This window comes from Xenopus tropicalis, chromosome 1 (genome assembly GCF_000004195.4).
Source record: "Xenopus tropicalis strain Nigerian chromosome 1, UCB_Xtro_10.0, whole genome shotgun sequence".
NCBI lineage: Eukaryota > Metazoa > Chordata > Amphibia > Anura > Pipidae > Xenopus > Xenopus tropicalis.
Window position 1 is genome coordinate 194,040,358 of NC_030677.2, and position 18,942 is coordinate 194,059,299.

The window sequence follows — 18,942 nt, forward strand, 5'->3', positions numbered from 1 at the left end:
AATGTAGCTCCCAATATATATGGCTGACGTTACTCTATAAAAAGTAGTTTATATAAATAGATAAAGTGAATAATTAAAAAGCCAGTAATACGTCAGTTCATTTGGGGGCAGTGGAATTTACCTTAAGTTTTTTTAATTTATTAATGGTCAGTGGAGTTTGCCGCTGTCAAGCGTCTGTGCATTGTCTATGAAGATTCTCATTCATCCATGTCATGATGTACAGTATCTAGTAGAATTAAGTCTAAAACAACTGGACAGTCCCTTTTTTAACAGCTCAGCCGGCAGTCCCGGATTCTTACTGAAAAGTCCCTCATTTCCCTTTGATCTCCTGCACTGAATGCTAAAAAAGATACAATGTTTCTCAAACGTAATTAAAAAGTAGCTTTTGGCAGAGAGCCCAGAAATCTTAACACCCTACATCTGCACTTAGATACAATGTTTCTCAAACTTAATTAAATAGGTGGCTCTTGGCAGAGAGCCCAGAAAAGTTAACAAGCAACACCTGCACTTAGATACAATTGTAACTAAACAGCTCTCTCTCTTGGGGGAACTGAGACTAGCAGATTAAAGGGCAATTTCACCCTTTAGCAAAACTGTAATAACACGTAAAATGACCAAAAAACCCCAGAAATGTGTTCAAACTTTAAATAGTAACATAGTAACATAGTAAGTTGGGTTGAAAAAAGACATACGTCCATCAAGTTCAACCATAATGCCTATATTTGGTAAAATGGGAGGGGTGTGGTCGCAAAATGGGCACGGTCAATGTGGAGCATTTATTTTTGGCCCACTTTCAATTTTTCAAATGTTGGGAGGTATGCATTAGACTGTTATTGCATTGAAAACTTTTTAAGGCACTCCTGAAAATGGTGTGATCGTTAGGAGCAAACGTAACTTTTTAATTAAGAAGTTTTATTATATACACTTCCATGTTCGCAAATAGTGATGGGTGAAATGGTTCACCAGGCATGGATTCATGGCGAATTTCTGCGTTTTGCCATTGGCGGATTGTTTCGCAAAACGGATGGAAACATTTGCTGCAGAAAAATTCGCTGCGCGTCCAAAAATTGTTGCCTGCAGCAAAACAATAGCCGCGGGCGACAAAATAATAGCTGCACGAAAAAATAATAGCCGCGGGCAACAAAAGAAATAGCCGCGGGCGACGAAAGAATAGCCGTGGGTGACAAAAGAATAGCCGCAGGCGACGAAAGAATAGCCGGGGGCGACAAAAGAATAGCCGCAGGTGACAAAAGAATAGCCGCAGGCAACTAAAGAATAGCCGGGGGCGACAATTTTTTTTGGCGCGCTGCATTTTCGCCGTTTCGCGAATTTTCCGCCGGTTCTCGAATCTTTTGAAAGATTCGCTAATTTTTCGGTGAAGCGAAACGGGACAGATTCGCTCATCACTATTCGCAAAGCCCATATTAAGTTCTTACAAAGGAAAATTTGTTCACACAGCACGAAGTACCTTCTTACATCAAAAAACAAATAGTCATTGGGTGCTAAAAGATGTAAATCCTCATTTATGTCCGTAAGTGCAGAAAGCCAAGTGCAAATTTGCCTTTTTTTTCCCATAGTGCACCATGTTTTTCCAGAATTCTGACATTATTGCGGACGCAAACAGCTGATTCTCTTAAAGCAATTGACCTGCGCCTACTGCAGTGGCATCTTGAGTTGCTTCATTGCAGAGTCTGCCTGATGTCATTTTGGGTGTTTGAATGATGTGTGAAGGGAGTTGAAAGAACCCTGGAGCTACCGGGGGCGGGGTGGTTCCAGGGTTCCCCTGCGTTAATAGGCACAGCGGCGCCTGACTTGAAATGGAAGACAGGGAGGACTGAACGGTACCAAGTGCAACTACCAGAAGCGCATTTGGATGCAAGTATCTTTAACGAAAGTGATTTTACAAACAACTGACTACAGGGAAAGTAACAAGTTGCCCATTGCACTTGTGGACATAAATGAGCCCTGTAATTCTAAAAGACAGAGACATACATGATCAAAGGGAAATCATGAGCCCCGTTAAACTGAAACTAAAGTACTTTTATTTTACAGTTTCTGTGGCACAAATTGTACCGGTACTGAGCTAAGGTCACAGAGTTCTCATAAATACTGTGTAACATTGTCCTAATGCTGACCATAGGTACTGTATGTATTTGGCACTTTAATTCTCCTGAAATAAGAAAATCCCATTAGAATGTTGTCACCTGTATAGAAGTATTAGGCATTCTATACATTACATTATTATTCCATAGCTATAATATTGTGTAATATTTACCAGCGCTATTGTTCCCTGGGAGAGTGACTTCATCTAGTATTATGCACTCATAAACGCACGGCATGGAAATGAGCCATCGCTAATGATATACAGCTGCTTTATAATTTACAGGTTTAGCATCTGACCTTATATTAGCACATGTGACTCGTCTGTGCTGTCATTTGAGCCGTCATAAGCCTCAGTATCATTAACATTATCATTTTCACATCAGCATATAAAAAAAAACTCACCCAGTATGTAACTGATCTAACGGAGATAGAAGCAATGACGTATGTGATTCATGCACGTCTCCTTTTGTCCCCTCCATCACACGATTCTGATTTCTTGTCATGGTAAAAGCAACTGTGTATGATGGGGCTGGGGTTGTGCTGCTAACAGGAACGTGAAAATATCTAAAAAGAGTTGAATAATATAAAGCTGTTACTATGGAGGCAATGTCAGTTCAATACCCAATAGGGAGCAATAGCTTGGGTGGCATCTTGGAGGAGCAAGAAATGGCGTGGTGGAGAAGAAGATGATGATGTTAGAGGCCCATTTATCAACATTCTGATTTTGGTGGCTTTAAAGATTAAAATTTTCACTAAAATCACTAATATCTAGTGTGACATGCTGACTGCCTGTACACGCAATTTGGGGGGAATTAGCAATGGTAGGCAGGCAGGCATGCAGAGGATCTGGAGCATAGAGACAGGGGGAGTTGGAATTGAACCTTGACTGAGTTAAGGTCACTCTCAGAGCAGGGCACAGAGCAGGAGGGCTGCCTGTGTTAGGAACTCCCAGAGGAGCTGGGGGTGCCACCTGCCACTGCAGGGAGCAGAGGGAGTTCTGACCTGACGGATGAGTGCTGAGAGGGCTCAGCAAGGCTTAAGGTGAAGCCTGAAGAAGGGACAAACAATAATCCTGAACTGTATGTTGATGAACTGTGTTATGTTTCGGTTGGGAAGAACTGGCCCTAAATAAACCTGAGTTTTGCTTGAAGACTTGGTGTCCCTGTCTCTATGCTCCAGATCCTCTGCATGCCTGCCTGCCTACCATTGCTAATTCCCCCCAAATTGCGTGTGCAGGCAGTCAGCATGTCACACTAGCCATTTATTAAGAGATCTGCACTGAAATGTTTAGTTTCCTATTCATTTTTGTGCACTTACAAACAAAAATCCCCCAAAAACCCCTTAAACCATAGTCCTATTCATTTCCACATGACCTCAACAACTTTTAGATGGCGTATTTTTAATTTTTTTGTGGTTCTGAAGCAAACAAAATGAGAAAAATGTGTGTTTTTTTATGCTAAAAAATCGTGTTGGAGCAAAGAAAACCCAAAAATCTAGAGAAAAAAAAAATCCAGCCACCAGTAAAACTGCCCGTGGAGGCAGAATTGTCAACATTATGATTTTTGTGGTTTAAGAGTTCTTGGAATCCACAAATAAACTTTTTTCTACCAAAACCACCAATATCTAGTCATTTATTAAAAGATCCGAATATAAAAAAGCACAAATGAATTCAAATGCGGAAAACAAGACAAAAACCTAAATTTTTTTTCATGAGAATTTTTGTGAGCTTACAAACACAAAAAACCCCCAAAAACCTCTAAAACCACAAAATAAATAAGGCTTGTTACAACTTGCCCCGGGGCAGCGCCTACTGACTCCTATATGACCTCAACACCTTTTCAAAGGCGTCATTTTCCATTTACGCTTCTCATGGTTTTGGTGCATAATAAATGGTGAAAAAATGGTGTTTTTTTACGCAAAAAAATGTGTTTTTAGCACAAAAAACACAAATTGCATAAAAACAAATACAAACGTTAGTAATTGAGCCCCTCCGTAATTGATGGAGGGTAGAGAAGAAGTAGAAACCTGAGAGAAGGAGGGGAGCTGTTCCTCAGGTTGTGTGTTTGTGAGAGGAGAAACAAAATGACTATACGGCTGTTTATCAGATTGTAAGAAGACAGAACAGGCTATTTAAAAAAATGTCATTAGTAGGAGTGAGAGAAAAGATAAGATGAGGAAGATGGGTAATGAGTGGAAAGAAGGAGGCAGGGGTTGGAATTAGGGGCTGGCAGTGAGATGAAACAGGCCAGATGGAAATTGAGTTGTTTGGTTTAGCATTACCCCCAATAAATATTGCGCCCAACCCCACCAGGACTCAGTTATAGAGGGTGTCAGGGTTTTAAACCCAAGTCCCACATGTAATTAGTACAGTTAAGTGTAAACTGCTAGGGGCCATTTATTAACCGCCATTTTTTTTCCTGTTATTCGGAAAAGTTGCGACTTCTTCAAGATTTACTATGCAAAAATCCGAATCCAACAATTCGCCAGCTAAAACTTGCCAAGATCGTGTAGAAGTCAATGGCAGATGTTCCTTCTCTTTCCTGAAAGATCCTTCTTTTGCCCCGAAACAAGGTTTCGATTTTTTGATGCTGGTGTTTGTGTGACGCTTCAAAAAAGTCACAGTTTCGCCAACACAGACTTTTTACGTTTGGATTTTTATGTAAATGTCAGACATTTGTGGAAATGAATTTAGTGGAATTTTAAAAAAATATGAAAAGAAAATTTTTTTTTGGTAAATCTGCCCCTTAGGGGCACATTTACTAAACCACGAATCCGAATCCCCGAATGGGAAAAAATCGGATTGGAAACGAAAATTTTGTGACTTTTTCGTCGCTGACGCGTTTTTTTTCATATTTTGCACGATTTTCCCGTCGCCGTCACGGCTTTATTCGTAGTTTTTTCGCATTGAGCAATTGTAAAAGGCGGAAAAACCAATCCGATTTTTTTGCGACGGCAATGAAAAAGTTGCGGAAAATATACGATAAAGTTGTAACGGTGACGAAAAAATCGCGGGACATGAGAAAAAGTTTCAACGGTGACGAAAAAGTCGCAAAATAACGATCATTACGAAAAAACGTGTTCGGACGCTTTCTGCCCCTTAGTGTTGCAAGCTAACTTCAGTTTGCCCTAGATTTGGAGGTATACTGTAAATATATGTACAAGTAAGGAGCCCCTTATCCAGAAATTGTTATCCAGAAAGCTTTGAATTACAGGAAGGCCATGTTTTTTTTTCATTTTAAATAGCAGTTTTAAGGTATAGAGATTCAACTTACGGAACATCCCCTTAGCTAGAAAACCCCAGGTCTCAAGCATTCTGGATCATACATTCTATACCTGTATGTACTGTATGTATATGTATATATAATGGCTCATTTACAAAGTTCAATTTTGGACGCAGTATGTTATGTTTTTTTCAGTGTATTTTCCAACAGTTGCAGTGGAATTGTGCCTTCAGAGCTGTGTTTGGTGCAATTGTGTTTGATATCAAAACATGCAGTGGGTAATTGTGCAAAAATTTTCCAGTGCACCATGATGGAGAGCTCAACCCACCATAATCGGTTACAAATGTGGAAGCGCTGGGTGCTTTATCAGAAGACCCTTCCCTTGTGACGGGTCAGTTTATCAGTGGAGGAAAAATCCAGTATCACGCCAATAATTTAAGCTAAGGTGATTTATATAGCCCATATACTTCTGCAATAAGTGCAGTGTTTCTGGCCCCTCCAGGCCCTTTATCAAGCCTCAATAATTTTTGCAGTGGAAACTGCACCTTTTCCATTGCTCAGCGTTCAAACAACTTCTATATGTGATCCTTTAGGTGAAAGTGCACTGCTCATATAGACCCAGCTGTAAGAACCCTGGCATTCCCTCCACCTCCAAGCACCATTCATCTGAACTAACTGGAGAGGTTTAATGGCACTTGGTGAAAATATTCCCAAGTGCAGGGAGTGTGTTTAGATGCAATACATACGTTTTAGATGGAAAAGAAGAGCTTGCAAGGTAAATATTAATTTAGGCAAATCAGTAAAAAGAAATTAACATTTCTATTAATTGCTATTTGGTGGGAAATGAAGCTTTCGGTTTGAGTATTCTGCCCCAGTTGATAACAGAAGATGCATTGTGGGCTTTTGGAACTGTGCCGGCCGGGTATTTTCGCAAGTATTCTGGATTCACAGATATCTCCCACGCTGCCTTTATTCTACATTATAAACTGTGCAAGATTGGCAACAATAAAGGTCACTGAAACTATAAAAAATTCATTGCTGACAAAATAGGTGCATGTGTTGACACAAATATGTGGCTTTTTTCTTGCATTGTTGTCTTCTGTGTCTTTTAGTAAAGGAGAAATTGTCTTGAATTGGCCATGAATGCTTAGATTCACAGTCACAGAGTTGAAAGTAAGAGTTTATTCATTGCAGATTAAAGGAAAACTATACCCCCAGAATGAATACTGTAAGGAGAAGGAAGAAGTCACTAGGGGGTGCCAAGTCACCTGACAGGAAATAATGCAGCTCTGACTGTAACAGGAAGTAGTGTGGGAGTAAAAGACAGAACTCTGTCCATTCATTGGCTGATGGGGCCTAGCATGTATGTGTGCCTTGGCTTGTTTGTGTGCCCTGTGACTCCTCTGATCCCAGGGGGCGGCCCTTAATTCTTAAAATGGCAATTCTAATTAGGATTACCCAATGGCACATACTGCTAAAGAAGAATATTTTTATGATGGAGCAGGGTTTTACATATGGGCTGTTTTATGCAATATATTATTATAGAGGCCTAATTCTAGGGTATAGTTTTCCTTTAATAAAAAGCCACTTTAAACAAGTTTTGTACAATTTGATTAACCCATGTCTAGAGAGGGACTAGAATTAATAGGTGCTGTATGGAATCTTATAATGGGCATTCTTGGGGTATTTCAATATAAGAGCAAGGGTGTGTCAGTGTAATATAGGGCAGACGCCAATAGTGAAAGAAAGATTTTCTGTTCTTTATTGGAAGCAGAAGCCAAGAGAAAGGGAGGAGCAGGCAATAGAAGCACAAGGGAAGTGTGTAGTTTGCATGGTGATTGAGCTATTCATGCACTGAATGTTGCCTTAAAAAAAAAAAATGCTCATAGAATGGCTGAGCTAAAGGAATAACACGGGCCGTATCTAGGTTGTTATCTGCAGCTATTTGCTAAGCTTCATTACTTAATATAATTGGTAAGAGATGCCTCAAGATAACCTGAATGCCTACTGGGATATCCCTGCCTGCTTCTGTACCGGCATATAAGGAACAGGTTGAAAGGATTCACGTACAATTGTAGGAATAGAAATAAATAGGAGCTGCCTTGGTTAGCCCCCCCGGGGTGGGGGGAACAGAAGGTGCCTACTTGGATACGGGATTTGGGATGGTGAACAGCCAACTGGGTATTTTATAGTAAAATTAACTTTCGGTATAATGATAGTTTGCTTTTAACTTTTCCCTTCATTTTGGTTTTATTTTTTTTTTAATTGTTTACATTTTAAAACCTCATTCTGCTTTCAGTTCATAGGAGCACAATCAAAACATATTAGCAATCGACTGAGATGCCTTCTGTAATAATAATAAGAAATAATAATAATTTGCTGCTTTTTATGTCACAGCCTAAAAGTCTGCAGCTGGAGGGAGGGGGTTTGTTTATACAGCAGTCTTTTCAGAAGACTGATGATTTTTTTATGCTCTTACGAACAAATGGAATAATTACATAACACTTTCTAATTAAGATAATACAGGTATAGGATCCTTTATCCAAAAACTCATTATCCAGAATGCTACAATTATCTCCCACAGAGTCCATTTTAATCAAATAATTCACATTTACCTTGTACTTGATCCCAACTAAGATATAATTAATCCTTATTGGAAGATTTATGTAGTTTTGTTTTTGTTTTTTTTACAAATAGATCCCTTATCGAAAAAGATCCAAGTCCCGGACTTTCTGGATAACAGGTTCCATACCTTTAGTCAGAACGTATGTTTAGCACAAGCCCTATTTACTTAACGAATGCTGCAAAGTGGGTATACTGTCCAGCCTGGAATTTTATAGCTATCTGACTCCCAGGGATTGATCACCCTAGCAACCAAGTAGCAGATGGGAAGTCAGAATGGACGATGAATAGCAGAAGGACTGAATGCATAATATAGAAAATAAAATCATGGAACTAATTGTAACCCTTTTTTGGCATGGGAAGTAGCAAGGACAGTACAAAATATCCTCAGGGTTGTCCACCTTAAGTGGTCTGGATCCCCTTCAGCAGAAGTGGATCAGGGATTTAATACAGCCTGATACCCTTGTCACTACTGCGGTCCCTTCACTAAGGCAGCAGAGCCTTTAGGAGACCACACAGGTCAACTGCTGAAGGCCAAGAAGGAAGATCCACTCCTATTGTGAGTGTAGTAGGGAGTGGTTTAACCTATGGGACCACGGGATCTGCTTCCTCCAATGGTGCATTGATATCTCTGCTCACTGCTGGCTCTCTGGTAGGAGAGTGCTTGTTTCTTTTTTAACAATGTTGCAAACCTCCAGCAAGTCAGGTCTGTTAATCTGCTGCCTTGTGTTACATTGTTTCAACAGTCTGAGCCACCGGAAAAATTAGAAAAAATAGAAAAGGACTGGTAAACACTGCTTCTAATAAAAATTATATATACAAATAAGTCAAAAACCATTGCAAATTTGTAATGAATGTATATTGCAAAGTTGCTTGGAATTTTGTTTTCTTTTATTGGGCAAAAATAAATTCTGGGTTGACTTGTCCTTTATTGCATATAAATTATTTGCTGTGTGACCACTGCTTAAAATCCATGACTAGTAAAGCAACATGAGGGCTGTGTATTGGAGTGAGGAGATTGTGTAGAGAATGTATGACCTATTTATGATAAAGGTGTGATATATAGCGGAAATGTACAGCCGGTCCCACTGGGGAAACAGAAGGTGAAGATGCCTCGTGGTGACGTAGGCTGCAGCTGTACAGCTGGTTTTATAAAGAGACTGTTAAATGAGGCTCAGGCATGTGGATAGTCCATATGTACAGCTGGTCCCACTGGATAGTTAACAGCCTTGAAAGGCATCAGGGTTTATTATCATTTATTGTTGGTTTTTGCAATTGAGAAAAAATGTGTTTTTTCTTATTCTTTTGTTGTACTGTTTTATTTATCATTTAATTATAACTCAGCCTGGGTCCCTGTTTCCTATCCCAATCCCTTACATGATGAATAAACATCAGCACGGCTCCTTGCCACAGAATATTGTCAATAAATATGCCAAATGCAGCACTGAATTCTGGGAAATGTCCATCTTCTGCTTGGGGTTTGCATGGCTGCTTTGAAATCCGTGGTGCCCTGGCTTCACAAGGCTTACAGTATAGCTAAAGTGATTTTAGCAAACATTTTGTTTTTCTAACATTACATATAGATACAGATATAAGGGGCACAGAAACGCTAAGGGAGAGTTACCGGCTGACTAATTATAGCACAGAACAGACTCTACTCTACTTCCCAGAGATGTCACCTTCCCGGAACCCGCATTGGCCACACACATGTCACCTTACAGCTGGCTTTGCCCAGTGGCTCTCTGTTCATGGCCCTTTATGTGTCCCCATTGCAGGCTAAATATGAGTAGCTACTGAAAAACCAAGGAGAACTGACAGCTAGGTCTTTAACTCTCTGCCAACTAATTATTGGAATGAAGATCTGAAAATCTCTGCCCCCACTTTATTCAAAGGGTATGCCTCACTCCCCCAAAATGTACAATTTAAAATTTTTTACATGTTCTTTATCGTCATTTTGTTAATACCTCATCAGCTTGTAGATGGCATATTTACTTTATAAGATTATAAGCTCCACAGGGCAGGGACCTCCTTCCTACTGTGTCTCATACCACATGGCACTTATTCCCTGTGCATTTATATATATATTTATTGTATTTATTTATTATAACATTTGTCCTCCCTGTGTGTAATTGTGTATTTTGTAAGATTGTACAGCACTGCGTACCCTTGTGGCGCTTTAGGAATAAAGTTATACATACATACATACATATTTTGACTTTCGGTTTTGTAGCTCTAATAATAAAACAGTACCTGTACTTGATCCCAACTAAGATATAATTACCCCTTATTGGGGGCAGAACAGCCCTATTGGGTTTATTTAATGGTTAAATGATTCCCTTTTCTCTGTAATAATAAAACAGTACCTGTACTTGATCCCAACTAAGATATAATTACCCCTTATTGGGGGCAGAACAACCCTATTGGGTTTATTTAATGGTTAAATGATTCCCTTTTCTCTGTAATAATAAAACAGTACCTGTACTTGATCCCAACTAAGATATAATTACCCCTTATTGGGGGCAGAACAATCCTATTGGGTTTATTAAATATTTAAATTATTTTTTAGCAGACTTGAGATCCAAATTACAGGAAGATCCAATAATTTGAATTGTATATATATTGGACAGAACTAAAGTAATGTTTATTGATACTTTCCATTCCATAGACTGAGGGTTGTGTAGGGACGTTATCCAGGGTTCTAGTGTTATTTTGCAATCAGACCTGATAAAGGGAACAGACTTAAATCACTTCACACTTAGGAAGAGTTCCCTTAATTATAATTGCCAATCAGCATTTTGTTAAAATCACCTACTTCTAAAAAGATTTTAGTTACCTAAGGGAAAAGGTATTTCTGCATTTTTACATTTGAGTTCTGGAATCTTCCTTTTCACATTCATTTTACGTACAGCAGATTTGTCTGAATAATGCCGTTAGTAGGTCGAGCCTTGCAGGAAGGCAGGGAAACATCTGTGATTTTGTCATTTAGATAAAGGTTTGTGTAGGCTGGGATGGGATTTGCTAAGATAGATATAGGCCAAACCACTTGTGTAACATACCTACTATCTTCTTTTTTCATAGAATGTGTGTAAGTATGAAATAAAAGTAATGAACTGAATAAAAATTCACATTTTACAAAGTACAGATATTGGATTTATTATTTGGAATCCTTGCAGAAAAGCTAATCTTTCCTTAATTTGGAAGTCTATACCTTGAGGCTGAACACACACCGAGCTACTAGTAGCAGCTACTTTTTCATGGCTACTAAACTCCAGAAAATCCCCTGCCATAGACAATACTGAGAATTGCCTCTGATAAAACACACATAGACAGTTATCAGTAAATTATCAGTATTGTCTATTTTAGTAGCTGTGACAATTAGCTGCTATTGTAGCTCTGTGTGTCTTCTCTTGAAGTGTGTTAAAAATTATTTATACATGAAATATATTGTGATGAGCGAAGCTGTCTTCGCCCGAAAAATTTGCAAAACGACAACAACTGCTTTATTATTACAGAGAAAAGGGAATCATTTAACCATCAAATAAACCCAATAGGGCTGTTCTGCCCCCAATAAGGGGTAATTATATCTTAGTTGGGATCAAGTACAAGGTACTGTTTTATTATTACAGAGAAAAGGGAATCATTTAACCATTAAATAAACCCAATAGGATTGCTCTGCCCCAATAAGGGGTAATTATATCTTAGTTGGGATCAAGTACAGGTACTGTTTTATTATTACAGAGAAAAGGGAATCATTTAACCATGAAATAAACCCAATAGGGCTGTTCTGCCCCCAATAAGGGGAAATTATATCTTAGTTGGGATCAAGTACAGGTACTGTTTTATTATTACAGAGAAAAGGGAATCATTTAACCATTAAATAAACCCAATAGGGCTGTTCTGCCCCCAATAAGGGGTAATTATATCTTAGTTGGGATCAAGTACAGGTACTGTTTTATTATTACAGAGAAAAGGGAATCATTTGACCATTAAATAAACCCAATAGGGCTGTTCTGCCCCCAATAAGGGGTAATTATATCTTAGTTGGGATCAAGTACAGTTACTGTTTTATTATTACAGAGAAAAAAGAAAATTATTTTCCTTTTTTCCAGTGTTTGGGGTCCCTGTTTGGTGGGGTATGGGGATGCGGCAGGGGGCCCTGCGGGTGATGTGGCCAACGGGGGCACCTTGGGGGAGCAGCCCCGGTGGGCCCTTCACCCCCCAGTCCGATCCTGGTAATAAAGCATGGCAAGTTGCACAAGAAACTGCCCTTGCGTTCATAAATGACCCCTAATTTGTTAGGGCTTATTATTTCATTTTTTGCTTTGCAACTAGGGGTTCGGCTGTGGTCTTTAAACTAGTCAACCATGCTCTACCAAGCTTCTTCTAAAGAGGTCATGGCACCAAATGAGTCAGAAACACCTTCACAGCAAGCAGAAACAAAGAAATAATTGTACACTTTACCATCCTATATTTCATTAAGACAAATACAAAGGCAAAATAAAACTTTAAGCTACAGTGGCTCTTTAAAGTCAGTAGAGTTTCTTTTCCAAAGTTGTTTAAGAGTAATAAAATGACAGTCAGCTAAAATAATGAAAAATGCTGACACATTAACCTTTCAGATTCTAAATAATGGCCGAGGCTGCTGCAGTCTCCGCAGCCAACATCACCTGCTTGAGAGAAACTAGTATTGCCTATTTTTATCTGTCCTCATTATGAATTCAGGAGAAGTGTGTCACAAAGCCTGTCTGGGCTCCTTAGGCACGGAATAAACATTTCCACACAAAATCCACTACATCCTGCTACAAATTTCTTATTACACATGCTTTGCAGAGAATCTCTATGCTAAATTATAATCCCTTGGTTTTTGCCTGACATGTATTTATCAGTTGTAGCTAATCCCTTATCAAATCTTCATTGTATTAAAATCCCAGAAATTCTACAAAAAATCCACCCATATTTACAGATTTACAAATCATTCTCCACTTAGTGCCCAATTCATATTGTCCTAGAGTAGACTTACATTGCCATAAAATGCCATACAGGTATCCATTATCCAGAAAGCTCTGAATTACATAGACTACATTTATTTAAATAATTCACATTTTTTAAAAATAAGTTTCCTTTGTAATAATCATAAAGAACCTTGTACTTGATTCCAACCAAAATATATTTCATCTTTATTGGAGGCAAAACCATAATATTAGGTTCAATAATGCTTAAACTATTTTTTGCAGACTTAAGGTATGGAGATCCAAATTATGGTCCAAAACTTTCTATATACAGGTATGGGATCCATTATCCGGAAACCCGATATCAAGAAAGCTCCAAATTACGGAAAGCCTGTCTTACATAGACTCCATTTTAATCAAATAATTCAGATTTTTAAAATTGATTTGCTTTTACTCTGTAATAATAAAACAGTACATTGTATTTGATCCCAACTAAGATATAATTACCCCTTATTGGGGGCAGAACAGCCCTATTGGGTTTATTTCATGGTTAAATGATTCCCTTTTCTCTGTAATAATAAAACAGTACCTGTACTTGATCCCAACTAAGATATAATTACCCCTTATTGGGGCAGAACAGCCCTATTGGGTTTATTTCATGGTTAAATGATTCCCTTTTCTCTGTAATAATAAAACAGTACCTGTACTTGATCCCAACTAAGATATAATTAATCCTTATTGGGGGCAGAACAGTCCTATTGGGTTTATTTAATGGTTAAATGATTCCATTTTCTTTGTAATAATAAAACAGTACCTGTACTTGATCCCAACTAAGATATAATTACCCCTTATTGGGGGCAGAACAGCCCTATTGGGTTTATTTAATGGTTAAATGATTCCCTTTTCTCTGTAATAATAAAACAGTACGTGTACTTGATCCCAACTAAGATATAATTAATCCTTATTGGGGGCAGAACAGTCCTATTGGGTTTATTTAATGGTTAAATGATTCCCTTTTCTCTGTAATAATAAAACAGTACCTGTACTTGATCCCAACTAAGATATAATTACCCCTTATTGGGGGCAGAACAGCCCTATTGGGTTTATTTAATGGTTAAATGATTCCCTTTTCTCTGTAATAATAAAACAGTACCTGTACTTGATCCCAACTAAGATATAATCAATCCTTATTGGAGGCAAAACAAGCCTATTGGGTTTAATTAATATTTTATTGCTTTTTAGTAGACTTAAGGTATAAAGATCCAAATTACGGAAAAACCCCTTATTTGGAAAACCCTTGGTGCCGAGCATTCTGGATAACGGGTCCTATACCTGTAGTAGGTCCCATACCTGTACTTGTCTTAATTCAGTGTTTTACAAAATCAATTGATCATTCTACAGTAGTTTGCAATGGTGCAGACCTAATCTGGTCATCGGGCATTCTCTATGGGAATGAAAGGTATTCTGTATGCTTTGTATATGTATAATGTATATAATTCACAACTGGGACAAAAGAAGTTCTTTAAATTAAGAAGGAAAAAAAAGCATTACAAATATTAGACATGAAAATCTTGTGCCTCCAGGCCACTTTCTCATCATAATTATTTTCTGGAGTTTTTTGGATTTTGTGGGGGGATTTTGTTATGCATTTTCCTTTTTTATTATACAAAGTTAGACTTATACCACTTTTGTGATTTTTTTTTTTATTTCAGAAGGGTTGCTCTGTGTCATTATACACATATACCTGCCTTATTGTTTGAACATTGTGATTCTTCTGTACATTCAGCTACTAATCAAACGGCAGTGTGGGCCAGTGTTCTGGTTTCCAGTGGTGAGCGAGTCTGTCAAATTTCATGCTGAAAAAATTGCGAATCTGGAAAATTCACAAAATGCATTGATGTCAATAGGCATTTTTTCACTGCTTTTTTCTCGCTCCATTACATTGAAGTCAATGGGTGTTTTTTCTCACTTAAAAAGCATTAACATCAATGGGTTTTTTTTCTCAGTCATACAGCTCAAGTTTTTTTACGCGTAGAACTTTTTTATGTGCATGACTTTTTTTCCTCACTCCAAATACATGAGTATTTTTTCTTGCAAATTTTTTCTCTATGAGAATTTTTGCTGCAGTTCACAAAATATTTGCTGATGGGGAAACACTGTTTTTGCTGTTTTTTACCAATGCCTGGTAAAAAGATTAGCTTATCACTACTGGTTTCCCTTTATCCCAACCTTATCGGACTCATCGGACTCTGGGGTGCAGGGCTCACCAGGCCTGCCGCTCCGGGGGCCCCACCGGCCTAAGCCCCCCCCCCCAGGGGCTCCTGCTGAGCCTTCCTTACTCCCCCCACTGAGCCTCCCTAACCCCCGCAGGGTCCCCCACCCAACGTCCTGCCCTGAGTGCGTAGAAGTTTAACGCATCAGGGGAGGGTCGGGTCTGGGCTACCGGGGCCCACCGGGTTTTTTCCCGGTGTCCTGGTTTCCCAGTCACTGCCCTTAATGAGTGACCCAAGAGTATTTTGAGCTTTACAGTTACTTTCCTGATTCTTTGGTTGTCCTTTTGTATGTCCATGTTTTTTTTTGCCTTTTGCACAATTTTAGTTTTTTTAGTTTTTAGCTCCGGACTGGCTTATTTTGTCTTATTACAAGTGTCCTCATTTTACATTCTATTTCTTGAAAGCTTTCTGTACCCTTCCAGATGCTAAACTCAGCTTGTTACTGGATTAAAACCCTAAATGCAGTGATTTTACAGGTGCATTAAAATCTAAAGATCTGCCTATAACACTGGCTTTTATTCAGCTACATGTAGCCCTCCAGTCCTTTAGCATTTATATGCCTATAGTATTACCTTCCTATAGCACTATCTTATCGGTGGTGTAACAATAGAGAAAGAAGACCCAAGTGGAGTGGGTCTCCATTAAGATCCTACACAACATATTTTTCCCCTGTACCTGTGTGGTGTATACCACAAAATGTTTTTTCTGGTGAGATAAAATGGCTGTTTGCCAGTTTCACATGTCATATTGAAGATAAGAAAACAGTAAGAGATGTAGTGGTCCTCAATATCATTCTGAAGGTGAAGTATGTTGGAGAACCATCTTAAGGCACCTTCTTTCATGTTTGATGTCAATTTCATGACCCCGTTTTCATTTATGGACACATTCAGTCCACATACCACAGTTTTAGCTGAATTCTGTATTCACTTTATATACGTTTTGTGTGTGGTTAGTATTTTTTCCTCAGACGTTGTCAATTTCTCTGATGTCCAAGACTGTAATGTTAAAATATGTATGACGAGAAGCTTTTTGTAGAGGATTATTTTAAGAACTTGCTATATACTTGCTGATTAATGTCCATAGCAGCAGTATTTCATTTGCTTTCCTTTACTATTCCTCCTTCAGTTAACTGTACTGATCTTCTTGGCACATGAACTGGTTGTTTTTTGGAATAGTATGAAAGACAAATTCCTTTTACCTGTTTATAAACCAATAAGATACAATGGAAATCCTTCCATGACACAAACCTGTTTTATTGGATATAATTGTCAACTTGCCTTATATGGATAAATCATAAGTGATCTGTAACTAGTGATGAGCGAATCTGTCCCGTTTCACTTTGCCATAAAATCCGCGAAGCGGCACGATTAGCGAAATGCAGATTTTTGTCACTCATGCTTTTTTTACGCGACCGCGCCCTTTTCGTTGTGACTGCGCCCAATTTTGACGCGGACATGCCAACCGCATCCAATTTGACGCACAACAATTTTTTTTTTTTTTGCAACGAATTTTCACTGAGGTTTTGTGAAGCAATTCACCAGTGGCAAAATGCGGAAATTCGCTTCGAATCCATGCCTGGCGAAAAAATTCGCTCATCACTATCTGTAACCCCTAGGCACAGTGGGGGACTTGTGCATCTTCCCACCCCCTACCAATTCGTGTGTGTGTGGAATTGGTAGGGGGCGCTAGAGAGGAGAAGGAAGGAAAGTCGACTCTTTAAAACAGGAGCTGTTAAAGTACGAACAAGAACAGGGTGACAAGGGTGAAGTTCCAGGGACAGGTAGGAGTGTAGGGTGCACCTGGTGTAAAATATAAGGATAGAAGTCCATAACTATACTATGGAAAGATATTAGGTTGCAGGCCAAAGCCTTTCATACAGATAATAAAAATCAGATCTATTCATTTTTCAATGAGGCTTAAAATATTCCATTCTGTGTCCCTTGTCCATCTATTGGCCACATCTGTAAAGAGCAGTTTGATTTATAATAGTATTTCTTTTATCTCTGTTCCTTTTTCCCAGTAAAACATATAAAATAAATAAACTTGTTAGAGAATATTCCCATAGACTTCTATCTAGAATCAAGAAAAAACACCAACTCGATTTTTCCTAAATCTAATCAAATATAGTGATAAGCGAATTTTTTCACCAGGCATGGATTCGCAGTGAATTTCCGCATTTCGCCATTGGTGAATTGTTTAGCGAAACTTCCGCGAAAATTCGCTGCGGAAATATTCGTCACGCTGATTTTTTTTTTGTTACATGTCAAATTGGGCACGGCTGCGTCAAAAAAGGTGCAGTGGCGTAAAAAAAAGGTGTGGCCATGGCAAAATTGGGCGTGGTTGCGGCAAAAAAAGGCGAGGTTGCGTCAAATTGGGCACGGACGCTTTAAACCGGTCGTGGTCGCGTTAAAAAAGGGTGTGGCAGCTGCAAAATCGGGCGCTGCAAAAAAGGTGAGGTTGCGTCAAATTGGGCACGGTCACGTCAAACCGGGCATGGTCGCGTAATAAAAAAAGGTGCGGCTGCTGCAAAATTGGGCACGGTCGTGGCAAAAAGCGCGGACGACAAAAAAATTGACGCGGACGACAAAAAAGATGCGGGTGACATAAAAAATGCGTGACTAATGCATTTTTCAAATTTTTCGCTGTTTTGTGAATTTTCTTGCCGTTTCGCAAATTTTATGGCGAATCGAAACGGGGCACATTCGCTCATCACTAATCAAATACATTTGTATTTAGCTGCTTTGCTTTTACAGGGGACAGATGTACCTAATAAAGACGTGTTGCTACCAGTGAGTTGCACATGTTTTTGCTTTACAATAATGCGATGTTGAATCAAAACAATGTATGCCAATATGTAAGATTATAATTCCGGCATCTGAGTCCTTGGGAAAATGGCTCATTATATTGCATTCATGCTGAATGGCAGAGCCGCTGGTTATCTTGCAAATGAAAGAGGGAGTTCTTGGCAGTAATTATATTGTACTTTGAATCTTGCAGATTTTACTGGGACCTGATCATGCTCATCATGATGGTCGGAAATCTTGTCATAATACCAGTCGGAATCACGTTCTTCACAGAGCAAACAACAACGCCGTGGATTATCTTCAATGTGGCCTCCGACACCGTCTTTTTATTTGACTTGTTCATGAATTTTAGAACTGGAATTGTTATTGAGGACAATTCAGAGATAATCCTCGATCCAAAAGTCATAAAAATGAATTATCTCAAAAGCTGGTTCGTAGTGGACTTCATCTCCTCTATTCCAGTGGATTATATCTTTCTCATTGTCGAGAAAGGCATGGATTCGGAAGTGTACAAGACCGCTCGGGCGCTCCGCATAGTGAGGTTTACAAAAATTCTCAGTTTGCTGCGATTGCTGCGACTTTCGAGGTTAATTAGATATATTCATCAGTGGGAAGAGGTAAGTCGGCAAAAGCTTTTGCTTTTTGTTTAATTATGGGTGTATCAGTGCCAGGTTTCTATATCCAAATCCAAGACATTTGTGTGGGAATTCTCATTCACTGGAGTTGCCAGAATTTTAATCACTATTGTTTTTTTGCACTTCAACTGTAACACACCAACTAGAATTGAGAATGATTTTATAATTTCTTGAGGAATCTTTGCATTATGGAATGGATTCTGTGTTCAATGATGGATTCTCTACACCCTACATTTAAATGAAAACTGGTTCAAATGCAATGATTTTGGCTCGAAGAACATTTATATTTAACAATGTTAGTAGTCCAAGTGCTTATAGAATGAATGGAAGAAAAT

The 18,942-nt window shown here is 38.8% G+C and overlaps 1 protein-coding gene across 1 annotated transcript in view; it reads left to right on the forward strand.

Annotated features, from left to right (window-relative positions):
* hcn1 (hyperpolarization activated cyclic nucleotide gated potassium channel 1) overlaps positions 1-18,942 on the forward strand; it is a 227,630-nt gene that overhangs the window by 27,065 nt on the left and 181,623 nt on the right. Inside the window, exon 2 of the mRNA XM_031894296.1 lies at positions 18,166-18,589. Within this exon, the coding sequence (XP_031750156.1) occupies positions 18,166-18,589 (424 nt within the window). The remainder of the gene's footprint in view (positions 1-18,165; positions 18,590-18,942) is intronic.